The 27223-nt window shown below is 38.1% G+C and overlaps 3 protein-coding genes across 5 annotated transcripts in view; 2 read left to right on the top strand and 1 right to left on the bottom strand.

Moving 5' to 3' along the window:
• Positions 1–16394, top strand: part of LOC105560462 (otoferlin) — a 41595-nt gene extending 25201 nt beyond the window's left edge. For 2 of the 3 annotated variants that reach the window (XM_012009604.1, XM_012009607.1), the window contains 22 exons: positions 88–150; positions 503–587; positions 3842–4185; positions 4535–4845; positions 5076–5319; positions 5513–5746; positions 6275–6583; positions 6657–6809; positions 7165–7365; positions 7437–7688; positions 8036–8086; positions 9035–9342; positions 9753–10108; positions 10466–10651; positions 11127–11859; positions 12269–12439; positions 13230–13399; positions 13765–14083; positions 14422–14620; positions 14689–14907; positions 15308–15408; positions 15496–16394. In XM_012009604.1, coding sequence (XP_011864994.1) covers positions 88–150; positions 503–587; positions 3842–4185; positions 4535–4845; positions 5076–5319; positions 5513–5746; positions 6275–6583; positions 6657–6809; positions 7165–7365; positions 7437–7688; positions 8036–8086; positions 9035–9342; positions 9753–10108; positions 10466–10651; positions 11127–11859; positions 12269–12439; positions 13230–13399; positions 13765–14083; positions 14422–14620; positions 14689–14907; positions 15308–15408; positions 15496–15676 — 5190 coding nt within the window. In that variant the 3' untranslated portion in view covers positions 15677–16394. The remainder of the gene's footprint in view (positions 1–87; positions 151–502; positions 588–3841; positions 4186–4534; positions 4846–5075; positions 5320–5512; positions 5747–6274; positions 6584–6656; positions 6810–7164; positions 7366–7436; positions 7689–8035; positions 8087–9034; positions 9343–9752; positions 10109–10465; positions 10652–11126; positions 11860–12268; positions 12440–13229; positions 13400–13764; positions 14084–14421; positions 14621–14688; positions 14908–15307; positions 15409–15495) is intronic. The other variant, XM_012009605.1, reaches the window with a different exon arrangement.
• An 89-nt stretch (positions 16395–16483) lies between these two features.
• LOC105560461 (guanine nucleotide-binding protein-like 1) lies at positions 16484–19989 on the bottom strand. The gene is made up of 5 exons (XM_012009603.1): positions 19894–19989; positions 18157–18464; positions 17434–18079; positions 16936–17358; positions 16484–16745 (listed from the first exon to the last, which is right to left on the bottom strand). Exons 1-5 carry the CDS (start codon positions 19982–19984, stop codon positions 16501–16503), a joined length of 1713 nt encoding a protein of 570 aa, XP_011864993.1. The 5' UTR covers positions 19985–19989; the 3' UTR covers positions 16484–16500.
• Positions 19990–20258: 269 nt separating this feature from the next.
• On the top strand, positions 20259–24985 carry LOC105560463 (SET and MYND domain-containing protein 4-like). The gene is made up of 12 exons (XM_012009608.1): positions 20259–20342; positions 20582–20798; positions 21121–21364; positions 21667–21847; positions 21937–22252; positions 22633–22879; positions 22997–23322; positions 23441–23514; positions 23597–23709; positions 23817–24114; positions 24270–24432; positions 24517–24985. The coding sequence occupies exons 2-12, from the start codon at positions 20641–20643 to the stop codon at positions 24659–24661; spliced, it is 2265 nt and encodes a 754-aa protein (XP_011864998.1). The 5' UTR covers positions 20259–20342; positions 20582–20640; the 3' UTR covers positions 24662–24985.
• The last annotated feature ends 2238 nt before the right edge of the window (positions 24986–27223 follow it).

The following is a 27223-nucleotide window of genomic DNA, read 5'->3' on the forward strand; positions in this document are numbered from 1 at the left end:
TACGGGACATACGGGTATTAGGACACACCCTGTATATTGACGATTTTTTTTGCCTCCACTAATTATTTCTCTCGCTTATATTTTCAGTACTTTGTCTTCGATTTCCACATGCCGCCTGTTATGCTCTTCGATAAAATCATTACGCTGTCGGTGAGTTTACCCGCACATATCAAATTACGATTTAAAACTCCGAAACAAGAATAATTAATTAATTTGCCTATTGATATTTAATACACTCGAAATGCAGTTAGTTGCGCGTTAAATGCGCGCGTTCCTGAATAATTTTGCTTCATTACATCTTTGTCGTTCGCAATTACATTCAACGGGTATTCAGAGGAATATCGAAAATCGATAATTTGAGAAGGGCTTAAGGAGAAAGAACATTTAAATTCCGTTCGGAATTACAAGGAATATTAGACGACAGGTCAAGCTTGATGTTCAAAATGAGAATGCGAGGGGATGAGGAAGAAGCTCAAACAGCACATCTTTTAATAATACGCAGGTGCAGCAATCGCGGAATCTCTTGCGCGCTAATCTAACGCTGGGCAGCTTTAAGTTAGACATCGCGACTGTATGGGCACAACCAGGTACAGGTTTCAACATTGTCCAGAGACCATGGACGAGTCTAATGCTCGGTGTACTCGAAATTTTCCTTCTCCGAGAGAAACTCGCATTAAACTGTATGCAACAAACATTGTATTTCAAGTGCAATTTACAAAACGTACTAAAGGCCATATTTAAAATGTAAAATACGCAATGCATTATTATAATGTTTAGAGAATTTAAGATATAATCTAAAATATAATAAGATATAATATCTTAAATTCTTTAAACTACTAATCAGTTGTGTGTTTCGAATACTTATGTTCTTCACAAGTATCTAAAATACACCACGCGGTCTTGATTGCGGCAAAAGTCTTCGTCTGCTTTAGCCATCAAGCCAAACGGATATTTGAGATTATCTCTTTGAAAATTTTTATCGTTGCACGTGAACTAAATTCTTAAGTGGTACACCTGGTATGAGACTCGGTATGCGATGCTGGCAAGTGCACTTCATTCTATCGATAAATGTTTTCGTCAAATAAAGTCTTTAGTACACCATTCTCTGCACTCTGCCTGCGAGTCCCAACGAGCCCCGTGTTTACAACGAAGGTGTCCTCTTGCGCAATATAACTTAAAAAACTTAGAGAAGTGTAGAAATTTGTTATAACATTTGTAATACCTTTTAACGAAAAAATATCACCAACTCCAGTCTCGTTCTTCTCCAGTCTCGTTATTCCAGTTCTACAATTCTATTTAAGATACTTTCTGAAAATAGGAGATTTCACGTTTCATGTGATTAGATAATCGCATGCCTAAGACAATCTAACTGGACTTTTTTTACGAACTATTCTTCCTCGTTAAATTTATTTGATAAACAGTTGATAATATTATATATGTACTTTGCTTAAGGGTATTAATTTTCGTTAACTTTGCACAAATACCTATATGTTTAATTTCATTTTAATAATAGTAATTTTTGTCTTTCATGTGTCAGTAGTAATTAACATATACACACATATTAGTAGTATTGGTGTTTTATCTGTCGAGTTTTCTCCAATACATTTTTGTGCGTACCTGGAAATTACGTCATTATTTTTTATAATTATATAGAAACGTTTTTAGCAAACGGGCAAATAGTTTACGTTGTCGAATGAATATTGTTTTTAACATATTCTGTATATAAAGGCGTCTGTAGGGCAAAACGCTCTTATGAATAGTGAACGTAATTAGCGCAGGCTATTTACAAATATAACAACATATTGAAAATTAAACATTTTGCAGTTCTCCACTGCAGAAAGATTTATTTTACATACAATGCAGCTTTCTGAAACGTACTTTTCAGCAATGAAATTTAGCAGAAACGTTGTACACGATCGTAATTGATCAACGCTTCGGACGGAATTGTTAGGGAAAACTGCGGAGTGCCGGTGAAAAAATATCAATCATCATTTGTGTACATCCACCATTCGTTGCGAGAACAAACGTTCTATTTTTATCGTGAATCTTTCGCATGCTAGGCTTTTCACCTCCACATATATGGATGTTCTTACGCATGTACGTACCGTAAATGTGTACGCCCAAGTTAATCCCGAACCACGCGTTCTCGCACACGCTAAAGTACTGTATGACACAGATAAAAATTTTATGGTCGCCCGTATGATCGCATCGGGATGATAAATCGCACGTAAACGGATGAATTTACGCTTCAATTCACTCACGGCAATTCTCTTCGGTTCATATTAACAAAAAGTCGCGTGTATTGTCTCGATAAAGATAAAACTATAAGTCAAGACTACAAACGTGTTTTTAAATTTAGCTTATTATTATGCAAGGAGGATACTCATAATTACAAATATCCTTTTAACTAAACAATACATGGCAAGTATCAAACTAATTTTTCCTAAAGATTTTATTGAACATTATTTTTCATTAAATATTATTTTATTGAATACTATTGAATATATTTTATTGAATATTAGTTTTTAATATTTTAACAATGAAATTTATTAATTCTTTTTAGATAAATATCTAATTGCGATTAATCGAAGTTTGACATTTTGCAAAACATATTATTTAAAAACTTTGCTAGTGTCATGACGCACTTGTATTATCTTTTTTGTTTCTCTAATGCTCTAAAGATATTGCTAGTATATCATTTAGTTTCTATAATCAAAAAGATGTTTGATGGTTCTGTTACATTATATGTATTTGTCTTTTAAAGAACAAGATGCTAGGCAAACAATATCATATATGCATTATACATTAATATTCTATTTTACTTATAACTACATTAAGGTTACATTACGTGGTCACTGTGATATTTAATCGATGCTTTAATAAACTTGAATAAACTAATAACGTATCCCCAAGGCTAAAGGTCCCGAGCAAAATATCGATTACACCGTTAAAGGTATAACGTAATCATACGCTGTTTAATTGCATTAGGTTGCATAATATACGCGCGTCGGCCAATGCTATTATCAGATATTTCTTTTTTATTTATAGAAGATAAACGAGCGTTTCCAATTAATGAATTACAAGCGATGTTTGCGCACACTCGATAACGTAAACCGATCACACATATCAGTTTTAATTGATACCTTTACTTTCGAGTACGAGTTAAAACTGTAATGCGTGGATGAGACGTGTGGTTTTCGGATCAAACCTACCAAGCATTTTCAAAAGCGTTAATAAAAGTGAATGTTTAACTGTGTGACAGGTGAAATGTTTATATTACTCTGGTTTCCCAATTAAACTCGCACCCACGAAAGAAATGAATCCACAACGATAGAAAATTGAAACAAAAACTGCAATTCTGTCAGCTGTTTCATGCTCTCTAAAAAAAAACAAAGCTTTCTGATTGCTTTTTGCAGATCTCTCTTTTCAATTTGTAGCTATTCTCTTTTGTCTGTATCTCAATAATTGTTTCACTGTAAACTGCAAATTAAAAGTTTCGGAGAGTTTATCTGTGAAAACGGACGCGAAAAGCATATTGTAAAGGTAACGGCAGCGTGAGAAAGCGCTATTAATATCAAAATTATATTTTTTATGTCTTATTTTGTTGCGACATCACTATTTTTCTATAAACATGGTTTAATATATACCTATTTATATCTTTTTAAATGTTTTATCTTCTAAAAATACGTGCAAAATGTCAAAGTCTTAAATTCTTTCTTTCATAGTAACACCGTATCTCATGTTACTGTTTAGGATAAACTCTCCTCAAGTTAACTGTAAATTTCTCCCTTCCTGTGAAAAACCGTCGTATATCATCGATCGACGTGAACTTTATCTCTAGATCATCAATTCTACCACAAATGGGCCCTGCTCACCGATCCGGATGACGTTGCCGGTGGTCCTAAAGGCTACCTAAAATGTGACATAAGTGTTATTGGCAAGGGCGACACCGTGAAAATCCCACCGAAAAGTGAAAAGGACGAAGACGACATCGAAGGCAATCTCTTGTTGCCGGATGGTGTGCCGATCGAGAGACAACGCGCGAAATTTGTGGTGAAGGTTTACAGAGCTGACGGTTTGCCAAAAATGAACAGCAGCATTATGGCGAACGTGAAGAAGGCTTTCACGGGGGAAGTGAAGGACCTGGTGGACCCATACATTCAAGTGTCCTTTGCCGGGCTCAGCGTAAGCTTGATACGTTCTTACAACACACTTGGCTAAGTCCCGACTTTGCAAAATTACTTTAAAATATAAATGAAAGGAGGCTCCGTTTATTTATATTGATTTTCATCTCACGAGCTTGATTTAGATTTTATATTTTAAAATGTCTTATGTCAATTATCACTGTATTTCTGATCGGAAGGATTAGCTACATAGTTTACGATACAATTTGAGAAAGAATAAAAAATTTAGCAAAATTGTAATAATCGCATGAAATCGCGTAAAATTGTTAAATCTACTTGAAACGACAATGACAATAGAGGGTACTAGATGCCAGAAGCAATCCTGTGTTTTTCTATTCATGGCACTCCAGGGGAAAACAAGCGTGAAGAGGCATAGCTACGCTCCAGTATGGAACGAGCAGATAGTTTTTACCGAGATGTTTCCTCCCCTTTGTCAGAGGATAAAGATACAATTATGCGATAACGATCCGGTGCACGCCACCGTCATCGGTACACACTTCGTCGACCTAAAGCAGATCAGCAACGACGGCGAAAAGGGTTTCTTGCCGACCTTTGGTCCGGCGTTTATCCATCTTTATGGCAGCATCAGAGATTACAGTCTCATAGACGAGCATTCGACGTTGAACACTGGCTTGGGCGAGGGAATCTCATATAGAGCTAGGTTGTGCAGCATTTCGTTTTATAATAAAACCTAGTTATACATTATGAATGTTATTACATGAATAATGCATTTAATTCGACGCGATTATTTTATGTTTTTAATAATTACTGATTGTAAATAATAAAATTGGGATTAATTAATGTAAAATCAAATGGACAAAAAATCAACGTAGAACGAGATGCTGAATCACAATTTACGCTCTCTGTTTCTCGATTGTTGTTCACATTTAGATTATTGATAGCGATAAGAACCGAGATCACCGATAACGTAGAAATAGCGCCGTCGGAAGTCGAAGTGGAACCGGCGATGCCCGTCAACGAAACCGCCTACGCGAGAAACGAGGAATTCTTTCTGTATACCACAATCATGGACGCTACGATGATTGACAAGAAGCTCGGCGATAAGCCGATGTACTTCGAAATATCGATCGGAAACGCGGGCAACGCTCTAGACGGTCACAATGAAAGTTTCAAGGTGAGAGATTTTATACATATAAACTCTCTAGAAACAAATTTAAAAATTTCTTAAGAGAGAACAGAATTTACTTTGATACTTTATACTTCGGAAATACTTTTTTCATTTAAAAAGAAAGAAAGTAGTTGGAAAGAAATTTTGTAAAAAATGTAAATTTCGTCGTAAAAGATGAAGCCCGTATCGTTTGTTGCAGATGTATGATGGATCGAGGGGTGGGACGTGCGGGGAGGAGGAAGAGCTGCAGGAAGTCCTCGCTGGATCCTGGCAAAGTACCACACCGGCTAGTAAACCAATGACGCACGATAAGATTTATTATTTCTTACCATACTGGGACGACAAGCCGTGCCTTCATGTAAGAAGCATATGGCCGGATTACAGACGTAGAATGTACAACAGCAATATTATCGGCAAGATCGTCGACAAATTGGTAAGTTACGATTTTAAGATTATTAATTATAACCATTCAAGCTTTGATCATATTTTTAAAAACCAATGGCGTGTCCGGTCAAACTGATTAAGGAATCAATGGAGACAAAAATATTTATGTAGAAGGAGCTGTTGAATCATTTATGCTCTGTCGATTGTTGTTCATATTTAAATTATTGATAGCGATACGAAACGAGGTCACCGATTAAAAATAATAAAGATTAAACTCTCGATTAAATTTAATACACAAAGAAAAAAAGAATTTTTTAAAGAACTATATTATATCTTCGTTTTCAGAAGTATAGTATCGAATTATTTATCCAACGATTTTCAAATTTCCCGTTTTATTCTATCAGAATTATTTGAGGAATATATTTATCTAAATCGGATATCTCTCTATTCTCTCTCAAGAGATTCTTAACGGAAACATAGCTGCTATCTGATTGAACTGAAGAGATCACAGCGACCTCGATTCAACGGATTTATAATACATAAAACCGATAACGTCTTTTCTTCGTATTCCAACCAGGAGGAAGGATTGTCGGAGGTACAATCGCACTTGGAAGACTCGACGTGTGAAAAGCTTTTAAAATCTACCCTCGAGGAATTGAGCGCCAATTGTAATCGGTACGTCAGTATTAGCAAGTCTAGCGTGACTGGCCCGGGCGTTGGGAAAACGAAACTCGACAAGGAGCGTACGAAACTGTGCCAGCGGGAAGTGGAGAATATCGGGATCTTGTCGCGCAACCTTAAAGCCCTCGTGACCAAAAGCAGCTTCAAGGAAAGGCTAAAGACAGCCCACAACTACCTGCAGAAATTAAAGTTTCTCGTCGAAGATGTCAGTAGTTCTTCTTAAACGCTGTTGTCACATACGTGCTTCGCGAAATGGAACTTCTTGATCCTTCTTACAGCCGCAAGATTCCTTGCCGGACGTGTTCATCTGGGTAATCAGCTCCGGAAGACGAGTGGCGTACCAAAGGATACCGGGTCGCGATCTGATTTACTCAGTGGTCGACGAGGAATGCGGCCGACATTGTGGGAAGGTGCAAACTATGTTCCTCAAAGTAAGCATACTGAAAATTACGTTGGGTTTTTGCATACATATAGTCTTTTATACAGTTTAATGCACCAAAGGGATTTGTTCAAATTCTGATGATAAGGGAAATACAATGTTTAACTTGTCACATCATTCTTTCATCTACGTTTAAATCTCTCTGCACACAAAGAAACGTCTTACAATTAGTAATTTTAACCAGTCATGTTACAAAATTCTAACTCCCCAACTTAGAATATAATAATTTTCTTTCGCGATTTTACTATAATCTTATTAACTTTCTGCACGCTTCGCGAACGTACCCTGTAGATCTTAGTTGCTACAACTATATTTTAGTTCTTTTGGCTAATTCTTTTTCTTTATAGCTTCCGGGCAAAAAGAGATTCGGACCCTCGGGATGGGCAATCCAAACGAAATTGCAGATCTACATGTGGCTAGGAATACTGAAGCACAAGAAATATTTCATCCAAGGTTTACCGAAGGGATACGAGGTCAGCCACGAGATGAGGAACGTGGACAGACCTCGCGCTTTGCCGCCTACTGTAATTCACTATATCCAGAAGCACGTACGTATTTCTTCGGTCCGCATAGTGTGCCTGATAAATGCATAATCTTGTTATTCTGAATCGATTGCTAGAAATTTCAATTGAGGGCGCACATGTATCAAGCGAGATCGCTGATCGGCAGCGACGCGTCTGGTCTCTCGGATCCATTTGCAAGAGTGATCTGCGGTGAATTTTGCAAATGCACTCAAGTGATCGACGAAACCCTCAGTCCAACGTGGGACGAGTTGCTGTTGTTCGACGACATCTTAATCTACGGCACCGCCGAGGAGATCAAGAAGGATCCACCCTCCATCGTCATCGAGCTGTTTGATCAGGATAAAGTGGTAAGTCAAGCAGTCTTCATTTAATTGTACATCGTTATTTTTTTTTGTTTCTACAGACAATTTCTATGTGTTACTTTGAAAATTTTACTTAAAAATTTATCTGTGTGTTTTAAAAATCTAATATTCGAAATAAGCAGATTTTTTTAATAAGTGCATGGCTGTTTTGTGTGTGATTATTACTCGAATTTACAAAACATATTTAACTTGTACATATATCAACGGAAAATATACATTTAATAATATGTTATGAGGTCAAGATTCAATTTAATTAAAATTATAATGACGCGTAAAACGTTACTAAAAAAAAAACTGTCGCTTTTATGATTTCGTAATCATTCTTTTTACAGAGTCATATTGTAGCTATGGACTTAAAACTGCATGAGGGCTCTGCTTTGACAGTTTGTATAAAACATATTGACGTTTATACGATGTCGGATAACACGACGCACGTCACACGATACCCGCACCAGAAACACACATAACACACGTTCGGCATGGCACTCGTTACATGTATATGTATTAGGATATAGGTAAAGCGACAAACTTGCGCGATACCAGAATTCGCGTATTCAGAATTTCGAAGACTGCGAGGAATTTCGAAGTTTCCAAGTCACGAAATTGCTGCGATAGTCAACAAAGAGTTATATCGCTACCCACACAACCGCACAACCGCAAATTACTTTTGCGTAGGTTTCCTTTACCTAACTCAGTGTTGTGGTAAATAGATACATCTATGTCTATTAATACTAGTATTTCCATTGTGAAATATGTCCAGGCAAACCTACGACCATTATTGGAAAGAAAATATAGGTACCGATAAGAATTCTCTCTAATAATAATATTTCTGAAGAATATCTAATTAAAATGTTCATCTGTTTAAATAGTTCATCGAAAGAATTCATACTTTTATTATTGTTTCTTGTATTGTAAAACATATTTCTATACCAAAAAACTGATTTTTAATTACTGCGCAATTTCTCTTTAATCTAATTTCTCGATAATTTCTTAAATAACTTATATAATGTAAAATATTTTTAATACCATTTGCTGCAGACATTAAATATTTTAATAAAATAATTCAATTTTTTTTGGTGATTCTAATATTCTTGTCTTAATTAGTTTGCATTGCAGAAATAACTCTGTATCCATTCCCTTCTTAATAAATCCTAGATTTCACTTTGCACTTCTTCACAGTGCCCGTATCTTAATGATAAGTAAATTTGAATCTGCTAATTTAGATGATAAATGTTCCCCTTCTCACAGTTCCCTCGTAGCCACATCTTCGTAGCCACACGGTCGATCAATAACGTGGTCAGACACATGAAAATCTCTCTTTACGATTTCAGGGAAAATCGGAGTACATCGGTCGGGCGATTGCGCGACCTCATGTCAAGCTCGCCTCCGAGTCTTACACACCACCCCAATATCCGCCATCCTTGGAGTGGTACGATGTTACCAGAGGGGCCTCGAGGGCTGGCGAACTTCTGGCGGTTTTCGAATTGTTGGAATATCCCGGTACCAAAGATTACGGCTTTCCGACTTTGCCGGATCCCAAAGATTCCAGCTGCGGATCTCAGGCTCCAGGTTCCGCACAGGATCAAGGTCCGATTCTCCCTGTGCCCGTGGGAATTCGACCTACTTTATCGAAATATCGGTAACGTTATTGGTGTTTCCTCGTCGTTTATTTATTTAAAAGTTTCTTGTATTTTTTAGTTAAAGAAAAAAGTCTATACAATTTTTATGTAAATATCGTTTAGTAATAATTAGAGTTATATTTAAAAATATTCTATCGACGTTAATCTAATACTCAATCTAATACTTAACTTTTATTCGAGGGATAAGATCTCTATTTTTCTAGTGATTTATTTTTACAAAACTATGGACAGTTTAATATTGCTAAAGAATTTTAATGATTCAATTTTGATAGTTTGTGAGAACTTTGGCTAATAGTTTTATAATAATTGCGCATTATTTAAATAAAAGAAGACTTGTTTGCAATTTAAGAATATGTCACAAATAAAATTGATTGTTACGGCACTTTTAATTAATAGCTCCGGCTTTCAGAATCGAGGTGCTCTTCTGGGGCTTGCGGGATCTGAAGAGAATTCACCTACTAACTGTCGACAAGCCCCGTGTGGATGTTGAATGCGCCGGCCACATTCTCTATTCGTCCGTCATAGCAAACGCGAAAAAAAATCCGAATTTCAATACACCAATTAAATTTCTGGAATTAGAGCTTCCTGAACAGGAACTTTATCGGCCACCATTGACCATAAGGGCAGTGGACTGTCGGAGTTTTGGTAGATATACCCTCGTCGGTACTCACACCATCAATTCAATTCACAAGTATATGTACTATCCTTTGACTAAAAGGGCAAAGGACGCTCAAGAGAGGAAGAAGAGTTTGTATCAGTTACAGTGTACGTAATTACATTGATCGATTAATTACCCGACGCTTTGACGCTGTTTTAGAATTTTGCAAAGAGAATAAATCCAGAGCGTAACAATATACAGTTTAACTAAATAAAACATATTACATTTATCAAAATAGCAATAGTATGATTCTATTATTGAAGAATATAACGACTTATTATTTTGATTATGATTTTAAAAAATAATGCTACTCTATAATAAATTGTGTTGCTTATTATGATTTATTCGGATGTTATATGTACAAAAATTAAATTAATGATTGAACTAAAAAATAACATTCTGTTTACAGATTTAGCGCTTTAATTCCCAGAGATTTAATTTAAAAATTTATGTGTTTATTGCAGCTATCGATCCATCTAAATCAAAACTCCAACAGACATCATTGCTTGAATCGATGACTGATTTGGAACCTAACAACGGAGATACCATTATCACTCTTGGATTCGAGCTAGGATTTGGCCCTACGAAGAAAGATAAAACGGAACAGAACTTACGTAGGAAGCAGAGCTTAGCTAATGACAATAATATAGGTGTGTTTACAAAACCTCATTTAATCAAATGCATTCATTTAATTAAACAAGTTAAAAGCATTTATTTAATTAAAAAAGATGCATTTAAAATATTTTAACAACTTCTTGTGAGACAAAATTACAATGCCACTGTTATAACAGCAGATAAAATAAAGAGCTCAACAGTTGTATTATTTATTATGTATATACAATATAATGTATTATTTATTGTTTTAATTAAATTACAATAATTTTTTTGCAAGTGAATGCAAATGTATGTACATACATATATTCAAATTTGTGTGTACATTAAAATTTATCTACGTAAGTATCTATATATTATTATAAAATAAAATGTATGTATATACCATTAAGAGAAAAAATGGTAACTTTATTAGTCAACACTTTTTGTGATTTCTTTATTAATCTAACAATAAATCTAAATAATATGTGACATGAGAAGTAGAACGTCATCTTTAAAATGTTGCATTTATAGGCGATTTAGGCGCGTTAGAGGACGAAGACGGCTGCCAGGACTGGTGGACAAAGTACTTTGCATCTGTAGAAGCGATGATCGAGGAGAACAAAGAACTGCGCAAGGAAAAATCTATATTCCAAAATCAGCCAAATGGAACGCTACCGATACTTCTGGACGAAGCTGTCACGCAAAGTCAGTTGGCCGCCTCGGGCGATAAGAATCCCGGAACTAATCCTACAAAGAGGTTGTTTGGCTTGAAATCACCGACAAACGCGGTAAAGTTCGTCTCGAGGCTTAGTCCGAAGCAAACTCAACACAAATATAACAAAACTGCTCTACTGAAGATATATCCCGGAGAGTTGGAAGCGCAGCTCGAGTTCGAGCAGTTTAAGGAATGGTTGCACACTTTCGAGCTATATCGAGGCAAGAAGACCGGAGACGAGACTGAAGATGAGTCAAGGATTGTCGGCAGCTTCAAGGGCGCATTGAAAGTCTACAAGTGGCCGCTGCCCAAGGATCTAGTGGATCACACCGTGATGGGTTTCGATCCACAATACGGATTCTTCCAGGGTGTCCCGTCGAACGAGCCTATTCATGTTCTGGTACGGGTGTACATCGTCAAAGCTAACGATCTTCATCCCTGCGATCTCAACGGGAAAGCAGATCCCTATGTGGTCTTACAATTGGGAGGCAAGAGGATTAGCGATAAGGAGAATTATGTGTCAAAACAATTGAATCCAGTCTTTGGAAAGTATGTGCTTTCTATGCATCATAGCACTATAATTTTTTAATTAAAGGGATTCTGACAGTACAGAGACTCAATGGTCTAAATTTTCGAGAAAATTATCTTTCTACGGACATTTTGAGTTGCATTATTACGTATTACATTTAATATGCCACATATAGCAGAATCAAAATTCGATCTGTCGTTTCTTACTATCGTATTATTTCTTACTATTGTATTATTTCTTATGTTCAAATGAAATTGTTTAAACGAAAAGAATGCTTCTAGAAGTAAGTTATTTGCGACATATAAACTTCGCAAAAGTTCTTCTTATTACTCTTTTCCTTTCGTATGTTTTCTTAAAATTTTTGTTTTTAAAAGTCAAAACATCGTTGTTTCTCTACATTTTGAATCTAATTGCAAAATTACGTTTAAGATGTTTCGAGATTGAGGCAACATTTCCGCAGGATTCTCTGCTTACTGTACAAGTCCTAGATTGGGACTTGGTCGGAACAGACGATATGATCGGCGAGACCAAGATCGACCTGGAAAACCGCTTCTACAGCAGACATCGAGCTACGTGCGGACTCGCGAAGAAATACGATGAGTGAGTTTGTATATAATGAATAGCATCATATATATGTCGTGCATGGCACAAACGAGACCTTTCCCAGCAATGAAACAAATGTCGTGTCACGCAATTCGGTAAATCTAACAACAGAGCGACTTTTATCACATCGTCAGTAACCATTTATTTAAAACTAGCGAATCCAGAAAGTATTTTTAACAAGGACAAGTGATTACTTTTTCATCGTAATCTCTTTCGTCTAACACGTATTTACGCCAAGACCAAAGAGGATCATATAGAGTGGAAGCTGCCATAAGAGCACAATGTTAAATAGCGTGGCCGAATTTCAGAGCCATCTACCAGCTCAGAGGCCATCCTAAATCCCCCCACTCTTCAATAATATATCGAGAAAAAAAATCTTGCTCGCCGGGAATCGAACCCGGCTCGCGCGGGTGACGGTCCGACGTCTAACGCACGTGGCTATCGCATACACTTGAGAATAAATGTTAAAAAGTGATATATAAGCTGCACGGTGACACACTACACGTAGTGCGTCTCCGAACTGTCAGATGGCACGAATCGCGGTACACGGCCAGCTTCCACTCTATATGATCCTCTTTGGCCAAGACCACTTTCTTAAGAAACCATTTCCTTATAATTTTCTATTCGCTATCATTTATGCTACATATTCCTTTGCACACATATTGTACACCTTGAAAAGTAACATAATGTACCTTCTAGATTAACATAAAAGAGATAAGAAAACCAAATGCAAGAACGCAAATAAATTCCGATGCAGGAGGTTGATTACACGTTATTTCTGCTCCAGATCTGGATATAATAAATGGAGGGATGCGATGAAACCGACTCAGATACTCTCGAAGTTATGCAAAGATGGCAAAATTGATGGGCCAATGTATTCTCATGGGCGCGTTACAATCGGCAGAAAAACCTTTTCACTTTCAAACGAAGAGATGGAATATTATGTGCATACAAAGGGTCTGTGAAAAGAATAAATGGAAGAATACGCAATCGATACTTCTATGTCTGAGTCTATAAACTACATATATGCACATATAATTTTAGTATATGTACTTTGATTTATTATACATCTAATATACAAATATTATTTATAAATTACCTAATTAAAACTTATCTAATTACAAAAATCAGAAAATTATGAATAATTATTCAGATATGGAAAAAACGTATGTACATATATACAAAAGCAGATATATAAGTATATAAATTACATAATGTGTAAGATACGGTAATAATCTGATATATTATAACATGATTTGCGAAACTTTTGAATAAGCGGCGTTGATATAAATGCCATTTCACATAAAAGATTACTCTTTTAGGAATGGAAGAACATCTTGCCTTAGCTGTTCTTCACCAATGGAACGCCTTTCCGCGAATAGGTTGCGCTCTGGTACCTGAACACGTGGAGACCCGACCGCTTTATAATCCTGAGAAACCTGGAATCGAGCAGGGAAAATTGGAAATGTGGGTGGACATGTTTCCAATGGATATGCCCTCCCCCGGACCATCCATCGATATTTCACCGAGAAAGCCCAAGAGTTATGAATTGCGAGTTATCATATGGAATACAGACGACGTCGTTCTGGAAGATGACGCTTTCTTCACCGGCGAGAAGATGAGTGACATTTATGTAAAAGGGTAAATATAGACTCCTGAAGGGAATTAATTTTTCATCGATATTTTCTACATACGAGTGAATGTACAAAAGAAATTTATTCCAAAAGTTGTGAAGGCTCCCAAAAAGAAAATATGTAGAAAGGAGAAGAAAAAGAAATTTAGTTTTAATCTTGGTATTAATGTTAACGATATATTGATGTATTGATTATTAATATTAACGATAATATGAATCAAAAACGAGTTTCAAGTATAAAATATTTTTAACTTTCAAGACAGTATAAAATATTATATTAATCCCATTTTTCGAGATTTAAATACTATTAAATTACGTTGCATTTTACTTCAACAATGCTTAACAGATGGCTAAAAGGACCGGAGGACTGTCAATCTACCGATATTCATTATCGATCATTGACCGGCGAAGGAAACTTTAACTGGCGCTTCCTATTTCCATTCGATTATCTGGTAGCAGAAGAGAAGATCGTTATCAATCGTAAAGAAAGCTTATTTAGCTGGGATGAAACCGAATGTAAGATACCCGCACGCCTGGAACTACAGGTAATATTGAACATGAAGCTGATTTTGATCTCGTTCCGATAGATAAATAAGGATAACGCCCTTTGCAGGTCTGGGATGCAGATCATTTCTCCGCAGATGATTTCTTGGGCGCGATAACCCTCGATCTCAATCGGTTTCCCCGAGGAGCAAAAAATAGTAAGCTCTGCTCACTGGGCATGCTAAAGACAGACGGTTCTGTGCCGATGGTTAACATCTTCAAGCAAAAACGTATAAAAGGATGGTGGCCGTTTTACGTGAAGAAAGAGAATGAAGACATGGAGCTAACGGTATAAGATACCACTGGAGGAAAGTCCCTTATTCTGAGAGAGGCTCCTACTACGAGATAGTGGAGTTTCTGCTAAATTAATAGACATTATCTGTTGGTTCCACCATGAATTCATTGCCCTTGGAGTGAAATCTGTTTAGTGGAAAATTGTTAGATCGTGTAATTGTTGCGAAAAAAGATTTGCGATTGAATTTGGACGTTGAAAACCTACTATCGCACATTAGAATCCTATCTCATAAGAGAGGACTTTCCTTTATATATAAATCTAAATTGTTTAATAATATGTATCTAGTGTACAACAAAATTAGCAGTTTTGTAAATTTTTTAATTAAGTATATTGATATTAGATTATACACATTAATTACATTTTGTCAAAAATTGTGCTTTATTACTTTGTACAGGGCAAGGTCGAAGCTGAGATACATTTGCTCACGAAAGAGGAGGCCGAGAAAATCCCTGCTGGTTTTGGTAGAAGCGAACCCGATCCACTGGACAAGCCAAAGTCAGTATAATAAAACACAGCAATATATCAATTTCTTCTCTTGTTACGCGTTTGATATCTAATTTTTATGCCCTTAATTTTTTACAGTCGACCAGATGCATCATTCATGTGGTTTCTCAATCCACTGAAGTCCATCAAGTATATAGTTTGGCACAATTATAAATGGGCTATTCTGAAAGCTATAATTGCGATCGGATTGATCATACTTTTGCTCTTATTCTTTTACGCAATACCAGGTTACTCCGTAAAAAAGATCTTGGGAGCTTAAATACTGTTCATCGCAATGTATAGTTGTTGTTTTAGAAAACAGTTTGACAATTTAAAGATATAATCGTAACGCTATGTTATTACGTTGTATAAAATCGACGTAAAGTAGCATTTTATCTAATTAAGTTCCCTAGTTTGCCCACAATAATATTGGCTTAGAAAGATTAGAATTCTTTTATAGCGACAAGCTAGAAATTAGTTTGTAAATGGATCTCGGTAGGATTAAAGAATATATAACAGGGTGTTTCTGCGTAACTTACATAAGCAGCATAATTGAGAAATGCCTTGTACAAAATACCAAAGCAAATATTTTTCGAGAAAATAGAAGTCGTTTATCTTGCACAATTTCATATTAGGCACGAACGTTAGAACACTAGAGATTACTTCTTGCGTACCTACAGATATCGTTATAGATTATTTTTATGCTTTGTCCCTGAAGTAGTCTCAACAATATAGCTTTCTTTTGTAACTAGAAATTTTTATTTTCGATTAGTTCATAGTGGACCAAAGCAACAAAGTAACCAGGATTGCAAACTAGAACTACATTGTAAATAACTTATACACACACAGTGACCTTAAAAAATTATGCAAAATGAGGAAAATATTAGCAGAAGAGTAGCAGCTTGTACAAATAATCTATTTTTACTCGTAAAATATTCTATGTTATAGTAACGATTGTGTTTCGCGGGCGAAAACACAGGAAAATCACTCGACTGCTCTTCATTATCATCAGGTTGCTCATTATATATTGAGAAAAAATATGTGTGTAAAAAAAGGAGTAAATAAAACATCTGAGTAAGATGCAATATATGATAAACTATTTTATTATTCCGTAGATAACAATGAAAACTTATTAGCTACAAGCGGCACATCGTTTTCCTCGTCTGGCCATTCCGTTAAACCGTTCGCTGTGTTATTTGCTATACTCCCAGAGGATTCAGTCAGTCTTTCATCGTCACTTTCTTCACTTTCAGAAGACATATTATCAGTCGGTGTACTGAAATTATCACCTTTATTCCTAGCTTGAATCCATCTCACCGTCTCAACATCTGCATGATTTTCCCATTTTCCTGCAAAAACATTAGTTATTGTACATTGTGTTTTCACATCCCAAATACAATTTATCTTTATATCTTTGTTTCAAATATTTAACTTCTCACATGATATATGATTTAAAAATTATATTTTAAGTATAGCTGTCTAAATAATTTTTTCAGTGAAGAGTAATTTTTTGTCAAATAAGAGAGAATAAAGCAATACTTCTATCAATGGTCCAATTCGGCGGGTATATGAACAAGCAAATTTTTCCTTCTAATGACATTCGTAGCAAGGAATTCGCTGCTCTGTACGTGTCCAATCTAGCTGTTCGCGCCGTTTGGAAGTTCCTCTTGAGAGCCCATCCGTCGCAGATATCCATAGCGGACCATGTGTCATCGTTCTCTGGATGTTGAATCTTCAGCAATCTCGGTAGGTTTATTCTTTCGGCCAAAAATTGTACGACAGTATACGGTTCCCTGACTTGAGCGATCGGGAACGAACCCATTAATATCTGTAACTCTTTCGGCACGGTCGAGGGAAAGACCAAACCAGGACAGTCGCACAGACACACAGTCTTTGTGAGATAAATGGTCTGAAAGTGCTTAGTGTGACCAGGAGTGCGAGACACACTCACAACTTTCTTACCTGTGAAGCAAATATTAGATAAATCGTTTCGTATAATTAGAATACAGTTACGTAATACGGAATAGTCTCGCTTACCCATCAACGCATTCATCAAGGAGGATTTTCCAACATTCGGCGTTCCAATGCACCCAATGGTCAAAACCCCATTTTTGTATTTTTCGTGTTTAAAATAAGTGGTGTCTATCGTCTCTATCGACACGTTATCCGTATGACTTATGTCGTCTAAATCGTATTCCAAGTGCATCTCCTCCTGAATCTTCGCACGCCAGGAGCTTAGGTCGACTTTATCCCCAACAATATCTCTGCAAGCCTCCAGTAATTTCTGCGCACCTTCCGCGGCCATTCTCAGTTTTCCCTTACGAGACCTATTCTTTAAACCCTTCTCGTCGTCCGTATTACCGCGAAGATTGTAAGTGGGATACGACGTGAACATTAAAATGTGTAATTTTGGATACTGATTGTGAAAATACTCTTTCCAAGCCACCACCAACGCCGGTGGTGCAAGGTCGACTTTGTTAAACACCAAGATCATATCCTTCTTCAGTTTCTTCGTCACATAGTCGTACAAATACGGAGGGAACATTAGAACGGGATATCTGATGTCAACAATAATCAACAGGACGTCCGACATCTCCAGAACCCTCCACATTTGTCGCCAGGTTTCTAGATTCACTTCGAAGTAGCTCAAGTCAGCCAATTCCTCCATGCTATTTAAGTATTCCTAGATAGAAAAAATCGTTAGTCAGTAACGCGCTTGTATAAACTAAGCTTGCGTGGCGCAAGGTCGCAAATACGCACCGTGAAGTATCTCTGTTCTTTCGTCTCCAGTTGCTCCTTCGTCATGTTAAAATCCCAGGGGGGTCGCTTTGGCATGTCGATCCCGGGCGGAAAATAATTGTCGGAGACCTCTTGTTCCCTGAGACTCACAGGTTCGACACTTTTAAAAGCTCGTTCCTTGCGCTTTCGCAATTTCTCGTTGGACTCTTGAAAGAACTGCAGCGCATATTTGTTCCTCGAAGATTTGCCATCGCTCGGCTGTTCATTTATCCTCATCACTTGCCTCTTGTATTGAGCGTTGCTGCAGCTCTCCTCGTTATCTGGACTCACTGCCGATGAAGGCACACATGTCTCTTATAACATCAATCTTTCATAAAGTGGTAAAAGAAAAGACAAGACGCAATTTCGTTAGACATTTTACAAATAATGCAAGGCGCCGAGTTCTCAAATTAAATCTCAGTAATCCTGGGGGTCAATATAGTAAAAATGTTAAAACTGAGCTGAGAACACGTTTCACTATAGTGTAAGATACAAAATTGATCCTCTTCTCGCTCAAAAAATTATCTTGCTAACGCAGGTAGATTTCCGGGTGTCGCAACAAGTATTTATCACTATCTTTTGTATCTACTAGAAAATTGCAGCCTGCGGAATTTATTACATCCTGTGGAAAGTTTAGGTTTCAAGGCTGTTGGCAAGAAGACCAGAGACCAAGAGACTCAATTCCAGCGAGGGTAGGTGAAAATATGGTCGCATTTCATGGGCATTGTTCGCAATATGGTCACAGTATAACCAGTAGGGTTATATCACTCTTTATTCTGGGCATTCTCACTTTTCTGCAATGTTTTTATAAGCTCCAACAGTATATCAACAGCTAAAAGTGCCTGGAATCTTCGCTTTTATTAAAACAATTTCTCTTCATAGGCCATTTCCGCTTACAATAAATAATGTATGCCAGTTTGTATGCGCATTTTCTGGATACAATCCTGAAGAGGGTCCAGGTACTTTTTAGCCATCGACACTGTTGGAGCTTATAAAAACATTGCGGAAAAGTGAGAGAAAGAGAGAAAGAACGCCCAGATCAAAGGTGCCGACAAAGAGCGACCCTATTCTGTAACTTCTTGTGTCTCGTAAATCTCGCACCAGTCTCGTAAATCATATTGGGTCTGTTTTTTATTGCTGCACTCCTGAACTAGTGCACACTGGTGAAATGAGTTGGAATGAGAGGTAATCTATTTGTTTCATTTTAACTTATTGCACTAGTTCAGTAGTGCAGTAATAAAGAACAGGCCTATTCTCTATGCTTCGTTAACGCTTTGTGTTATGAGTCCGGTGGTGTTCGGCTAAATATAACGCAAAGAATAATGCAACTAGGGAGAAACGATGACGTCCTGAGCTGCGAGTCAATGAAAGTAAGAGATTCAATTCTTCTTGGCCGTTGAATAAAAATGAAACCAGAACTGGAGCAGTTCACCTCTTTATCTTAAATTTATCTCAAGCGATACAGACGTTGCGTGCACCGCAGTCAAACTTTTATAAAGAATAGACGCCACAAAGACCTTCCTAACTTTCGCCAACAGTTCAGCTATAAATTCCATCTCTGTAATTTTATCTTCAAGTGCACGGCATACACGACTTCGCGGTACTGGCTATTCATTCAAATATCCCGGTTACTTGCTCGCGCTTGGAAAACTGTTACCGCAGTCGCAAGACCTTTGTGATTTCAGTGTATGTATGTACAATAGACGCATGGATACTTACCAAGTACGGTTCGTTGCCTCTCCTTTTTAGCCTGCATCTGCTGCTTCTTGGCCTTTCCGCTGTACGGAACTTTTCGCCTCCCCTGGGGCATGTTTCCGCGGATTTCACTCTCTTCCTCAACTTATCACGGACTCCGAGAATCTAGTCCGTTCGCGACGAGCGCGACTTTAAATCCCGGCGTTACGTCGCAGACTGCGGCGTCTTCCGGAACTGCATTCCACGCGCCGAGAATCTTCGACGCCGAACAGCTGATCGCCTGACCACCGAGGACCGAGGGCACCGAGAACCGTTAGCTTCCGGTTGGACCACCCGCGGCGTGTCCCTCGGCGCGGGATAAACCGAACGAGGCGACGATCGCGCGGAGCTTGAAGATTGAGGCGACGACTGGACTGGACGCGCGCCCGTTTCACCGAACAACGTCGAGAATCCCGAGAACGCAGCGCACGCAGGTTTCGTCTCTCACTTTCCCTACGGCCGCCTACGCGCGCGAAGAATCGGTCCGCGAAGGGACCGAGAGGGTCGTCTCTCTCCCTCGCTCCCTCCCCCTCTCTCGCTCTCTCTCTCTCTCTTTTCTTCTGCGCCGCGCGCAAATCCACGCTGAACTCGGAAGGCACTCTACAGTCTACCAGTCTCTGGTCTCCCCACCCTTCCTCTACCGCGCTGCCCTTAGCAACTCGTGTCGTTACAGGCAACTTCCCGTGTCGTCTACGTCGCGAGCTACGGTCCCGTCATTCCCGTCGACGTACGATGATGCGCGTCGCGGACGCCGTGACCGAGATGGACTGGGATAAGGTCATCGATACCTTGAATTGCACGCTGAAGCTCTCGCAGCTCAACGACGAGATAAGGGACATGAAGCACGAGAGCGAGCTGATGTCGCGTTTGTTGCGCAATCAGGAGGTTATGTGAGTACGGTCGTGTTTGGGCCTGCATGTCTCGAATCCCGGGGGGAGAGCTCTTCGTCGTCCCGACCTTGGAGAAAATAGTCTCTCCTTCCCCCCCCTCGCATTCGTCCCGGCGAGATAACGAAGAGTTCCTAACTAGTTCGTTTTTCCCAGGTGAAATCACCCTTGCTCCACCCTAATTGGCACTTTTAATTAACAGTAATACACCTGTGTTTGTCCGTTGGGGTGTAAAGTCAGGTTTTAGGACACGATTGCTTATTCGTTTCATTGCCGATTGAAATGCGCGCGCGGGGTGTGCTGTATTGTCTCAATTGGGATGCAGGAAATTTGTGTCCCTGTGGCTGAAAGATCTCCACAGCACCAAGGACAAGAGGAAGCAGCGGAAGAACTTGGATATATCGACAGCCTTCAAGCTGTCCGGGAACAAGGAGTTTCAGTCCAAGAAGTATGCCGCGTCTCTGCAATTGTATACGAAGAGCGCGCTGTACGCCCCCACGAATAGCGTAGATTTGGCAATAGCGATCGCCAACAGATCGGCCTCTCTATTCTACTTGGACAGATGGCAGGTATTTACCTACCCAAATAGAGAGATTCCAGTTTAAAGCCAACGGCACACGATACTATTTTTCCTACTGGATTGCTTACGAGAGCCAATCAGGACGCAGAGTTTTCGATCAGGTGACTCAAAGCTGAATCCTGGTTGGCTCTCGTAAGGAATCCAGTAGGAAAAATAGTATCGTGTGCCGTTGGCTTAAGACGCATTGTTTTTCTCTTGACAACTGTTTAGTTACTTCCTTCTCATATTTTCTTTGTAATGGCAATTATTCTATTTATAAGCAAATTAATTGTTTGACATGATAACGCAAAGGATTGCATCAACGACATCGAATTGGCCATTAAATTCGGCTATCCCGAGAACTTGCGCTATAAACTGCATCTGCGTACGGCTCAGTGTTACCTGAAATTAGGTAATAGAGCGTCGGCCGTTGAAACTGTTCTACAAATGCACAGCATATTGAATCAGCGTAATATGCCAAGTGAAAAGAAAGGCAGGTATCCACTTTGTAAGAAAATGGTTCGTCGTCGACGTCTCGTATGTTCTCGCACAATCGCTGAAATCACCATTGAAACTTTTTAGAGCAATTGGAGAGACAAATGAGCGACATAACATCAAGAATATCGTGTATGGAAGACAATGCAGATAATACTGCAGAAAGCACGGAATTTCCACAGCCTGAAGTTGCGTATGGCGAGAATCCTAATTTTTGGTCTGCGTCAGCGGCGATAGATATGAAATACGCTCCGGAAAAGGGAAGATCCGTCGTAGCTAATAGAGATATCAAAAGAGGTCAGATTCTGTTCGTTGAAAAGGCGTTCGCTTTCGTCCCGTTGTCTCACTTTAAAGCTGACGTTTGTTACAATTGTTGTCGCTCGTGCGGCGATATTGCTGTACCGTGAGTTCTACATTCTGTACTTCTTGCTCTTTAATAGCGAATTCGACAGCTTGCATTAGTGCACACTAATATCCGTATTCATAGTCGTTCAATTCTCAAGGGTAGTTTGTCTTTGTCTCGCGTATGGTAAAACGTAGTAGCGAGACAAAGACAGACTAACCTTGAGAATTGAGGAACGACTATGAATACGGATATAAGGCTTGTTTACAGCCAATTTTTGTTTGGCTAAATAGTTTTTGGACATGTACTTGAGATGACCATAAATATAAGAGTAGACTCTGAATAAGCCTTGGTGTGCACTCAGTGCGCACTAGTGCAAGCTGCCGAATTCGCTGTAAGGAATCGAAAGAAAGCTATATCAAATGTCTCGCATTACACAGATGTACGGAGTGTGTCGACAGTATGTATTGCACTATTAATTGTTGGGATGAAGCACGCTCTTACCACCGCTGGGAGTGTGTCGGCAATCAAATGGGCCTCTGGCCGCAAATTGGAATAGGATACCTGGCTGTAAGAATGTTGTTTAAATGTACAACCGCGACCGATGGTAGCAGACTCGATGAAGTGCAAGAGCTAGTGACTAATTTTTCTAAGCTCCAGCCGTGCGACGTTATTTCGTATGGAATCGTAAGCGATACAATTTTCATGAAAATAAGATGTGTGACGTGACGTCTGCGCAGAGAATTTCTTCATAAAACAAAATTTTATCCCATCGCCCCAAATTAATCCGCTTCTTTCTTTCAGACGGCAATTATGCTTATGATGTATCTGTCGAAATGTACTGATTTTTTTAAAGTTATCAATCTTAAAGAATGCTTAATATCAAAGTTTTGTAACGATTTCAATTGTGACCTCACGACAGAGGGAGATGAACGATTGTATGTAAGTTCTCTACTGTTGAGACACATATTACAACTTATTTCTAATGGGCATGCTATCACAAAGATAAACGCGATAGCAGATAACAATAAAAATAAACTCCTTATTCAACAACAAGATAGAATAGCTACAGCGATTTATCCCTCTGCAAGCATGATGAATCATTCTTGCGATCCTAATATAATTAATAGGTAATATATAGATATTTTGATTATGAGAAATGAAACAGTTGTTCACTGCTTATATAAATGTGCATGGGACATCAACATTTCTATATAGTTAAATAGCATTAACGCTGTTATTCTTTAGCTTTTTAGGATCAATTTTAATAACTAAAGCCACGCGGGATATTGCGGCAGGTGAAGAAGTTTTTAATTGCTATGGTATGTTAAAAGCTTATGGTAAATTAACAAGCCGCTATATTTGATTTCTAGTTTTTATTTCACTTTCGATGTTATGTGATAGGGGCTGATTTTAGAAGAATGTTGCGAAGAGAAAGACAGGAAAAAATGGAAAGTCAATACTGCTTCAAGTGCAATTGTGTAGCATGCACCATACCAGAATATGAAGATATTTTGGTAAACCATCCATCATTTTTAGATATTTACAATATTGTACATCAGATTTTGTTTGTACATGTGTAGATATATAATGTATAATATTAAAAATTGCTATTTTCTTGTAGAAGAAATTTACTGCGCTGAAATGTCCTGAATGTAGCGGACCGTTGAGTGATAACTGTCAATCTTCTATGTACTGTATAGATTGCGGAGTGGCAGTCTATGAAAACACTTATGATTTTATATTGAGACAGGCTCAACACCATTTTGCCAAAGCAGAAATTTGCGTGGAAAATGAAAAGTACGAAGAGGCATTAATTAAATTGAAAGAATGTTTGCTTCTTAGAAAAGATGCATTATACAAATATCACGAGGACATTGCTGCCACCATGGATCTCATGGCAAAGGTCTACGCTATTAAGGGTTTGTATCAGCGATATGAAAAATATAAAATATGTAAATATGGAAATGGTACTCGTGTGGGATTAAACTTTCTTGTTCAGACAATTTTAAGTTAATCGTTTCTGTCCAGAGCTGTTTGTCATTCCAATAACATTGTTATTATTCTCTGATTTTAGGACAATGGTTGAATTCAATTTCGTATCTCGACCACAGTCTCGTAATTATCGAAGAAAGATACGGTTTTCGGAGCATTGAAGTCTGCAATGAAATAAATAAATTAACGGATATATGCTTGCAATATTTGCAAGAGGAATCTAATACGTCATCAAAATATTATAAGTAAATATCAAATTTTTATCACTTAGATTACGCTAAAGTATAATTACGTCCGTTTATTACAATGCATTGTGTATTTTGTTACAGAAACGTGTTGAAGAAAACACGACGATATTTAAATCGTGCGGAAGAAATTATAGATCTTACGTATGGTCCCTGGAACGAAGTTTATCGCGAAATTGCCGTGAAAAAGGAAATTCTTTCCTCTATTTTGAAAAATTTTAACGTGTGATATTTGTGTGAATACTATGAATTATCTGTACCGTTTAACAGATAAATGAATAAAACACTACAGGAAGGCGTTTCACGCCCTTTTTTTGCCATATATTTCTTGAATACATAAAAAATAATTGTATCATCAACTTCTTTATTGTATGTATTTTTAACATATTGTTTATAATCTATTTATATCAAAATAATGATCATGCAACTGTCTTTATCATCATATAAAGTTATATATTATTATACATATATTATAAATTTTGTATTGAACTGTGTAATTGGAAATTGATTGAAAAATGTTTTTAGTGTTACAATACATAAATAATTGTTTTACTTATTGAGACGTTATGCTTTTCAACAATCTAAATTTTGTAAATTTCTTGGCAACAGGTCTAAACAGGTCGTTAACTGGAAACTTTATATTTGTAAACTACGTAGCTTTTACGCTAACAATGTCGTGCAGGATCTTCGCACTCATTTTCTTCGTTGTTTTTGGCTGAAATATCGTACGAGCAACCAAATTTTTGACAACTGCTTGCTTGGCGATATAAGATAAGATAGTTTGACACACAGGCCTCTAAACTGGATTGTCGCTCGGTCTCTTAATATTTTATGCTCTTCGTCTAATTTTAAAGAAATAAAAGGTAATTTTAATATTCACATCCGTAGTAGAATTTGCTGTATCGAAATTGGTCAAATGCATGTTGTTGAACATGTCTTCTCATCGCTACGTCACTGTTATTACATAATTATTACAAATGCTGCATTTAGATTTCGAAAAAATCATTGCATCTCGCGGAGGAGTCCTGGCATCAGTCGTAAAGTTTGTACAATGGAAAATATCAATGGCCAATTTTTTCAATCATTTTATCTTTGTTAAATGTACTAGTAATTTAAGAGGTACGCTTCTGATTAATTACACAATTGATACTTTGTGTCTGCATTTGAAAATATGTACGAATACTTTTTCTTTACAGGATTTGCAAATTTATCTTGTAAAAGTTTACTTCGAAAATATAACATAATTTCCAGACGTGAAAATATCTCATTTCCTAGAAGCGGTAGCTAATTCGTATCGCTTTTTACTCGGATTCTGGAGGCAACGTCTGTAATATGACTCCTGTCCGTCTAAGGACATTTAATGCAAAGGACGGGCGTCCGCTGTCGGACTTCCATTGCGAAGAGGCTTTTACTTGGATTGTTAAACATTAGAATTATTAATGGCCGTATCCACTCTGCGGGACACTTGCTTTTACACTTATGATACTGTCTCGCGACGCAAGTCGTCTGGCTTTTTTTTTTGCCGCTTTTATGAATATTGCGAACATTTTTAGCCGGGATATCGCCAACGCATATCCTCATCATTCTAATACATTAGCTTGGACTACAGGCGTGGCAAACAAAAAAAAATATCAGGCACGATGTTATTTAAATGCGTTATTTAAACAAGCTCGCGTTTTCTCGCCGCTGGACGGTCCCGCTATACAGCCTATTCTATTAAAATCTTATGCATGTTAACATAATCGCTCAGCAGCGTCCTTTAAATATGTCATTAATATTCATTGTCGCCGCGCCGCCGTTATTTTTGCCGCGCATATGCAACGCTAATTAAAACAATCCGCCATTCGGGAACTTTAATTTTACTCCGCAACCGGCGGTATATGTGTATACAGTTGCTCGATGGGCCGATTTCATTAAAAAAACATCGAAGCGCATTCTCTCCGCTGCCGCGCGGCCTCATTTGCAAATGGCTCCACCGGGGGCGGCGTCACCGCTGTGTAAAATAAAGCGCGACACCGTCTGCTAATACGCGATGTACGTTGCGAATGAACGAGCCGATAAGTCCCAGTCTACAATAGAGGATTTAAGCCCTAAGCTTTAAGAAATTGACCAATCACGTACGAGTAGAATACGCGATTGTGATTAGTCAATTTCTTAAGGCTTTATAGGGTTTAAATCTCTATTGTAGACTGGGACTAACTCGGCCCCCGGGACGCGAAGAACCTCCTCATTGGTATGCCGTGCCCCTACGACGGGAATTCCTTACGCATCCGCGGACAATCCCGCGAACACGAAAATCGCATAAAATATAATTTTCCCTCGGCATTAATGCGCGCCAGGATGGAGACGATAATTAAATTTTTGCGCCGCCGGAAGCGCCGTTATTAGTCTGAATTGTGTAACGCGATTTGCAAGGAAAACCGACAGTTTCCATCACCGGCGCCGTCTAATTTTATTTAGCGTTCCGGAAGCGTTCTCTCTGCGAAGTGTAACGGAAATGCACGGGGAGGGGGGGGGGAGGGGACAGAATTATTTCTACGTTTAAGTAAGACGCAAGAACCTCCCCACCTCGTCCTCGTTATTATTTATCTTACTGCTCTTACCCGAGTTATTTTACTTTCGCGATGCGCTTTCTCGGGCAACCAGATTTTTGCCTATTTTAACTGAATTTGTGCAGTCCGCGTGTTTTATTTGCGCCGGAACGAGCGAGGGAAAAAGTTGGTTCTGGCAAGTGATCGTTAAATATTTAATTTCACATTACACGTTTGACATGCGTATATAATTACGCGAC

Source organism: Vollenhovia emeryi, unplaced genomic scaffold (assembly GCF_000949405.1).
Source record: "Vollenhovia emeryi isolate VEMERY1.0 unplaced genomic scaffold, V.emery_V1.0 DF939229.1, whole genome shotgun sequence".
Taxonomy (NCBI): Eukaryota; Metazoa; Arthropoda; class Insecta; order Hymenoptera; family Formicidae; genus Vollenhovia; species Vollenhovia emeryi.

Coding starts and splice junctions, on each gene's coding strand:
- LOC105560461 (XM_012009603.1), bottom strand. CDS start 19,984: ATGCCCCAGGGGAGGCGAAAAGTTCCGTACAGCGGAAAGGCCAAGAAG. Junction 17,359..17,433: donor CTTGATGAATGCGTTGATGG/GTAAGCGAGACT, acceptor TTTGCTTCACAG/GTAAGAAAGTTGTGAGTGTG. Junction 16,746..16,935: donor GAATTGGACCATTGATAGAA/GTATTGCTTTAT, acceptor ATGTTTTTGCAG/GAAAATGGGAAAATCATGCA.
- LOC105560463 (XM_012009608.1), top strand. CDS start 20,641: ATGATGCGCGTCGCGGACGCCGTGACCGAGATGGACTGGGATAAGGTC. Junction 23,323..23,440: donor GATCCTAATATAATTAATAG/GTAATATATAGA, acceptor GTTATTCTTTAG/CTTTTTAGGATCAATTTTAA. Junction 23,710..23,816: donor CAGAATATGAAGATATTTTG/GTAAACCATCCA, acceptor ATTTTCTTGTAG/AAGAAATTTACTGCGCTGAA.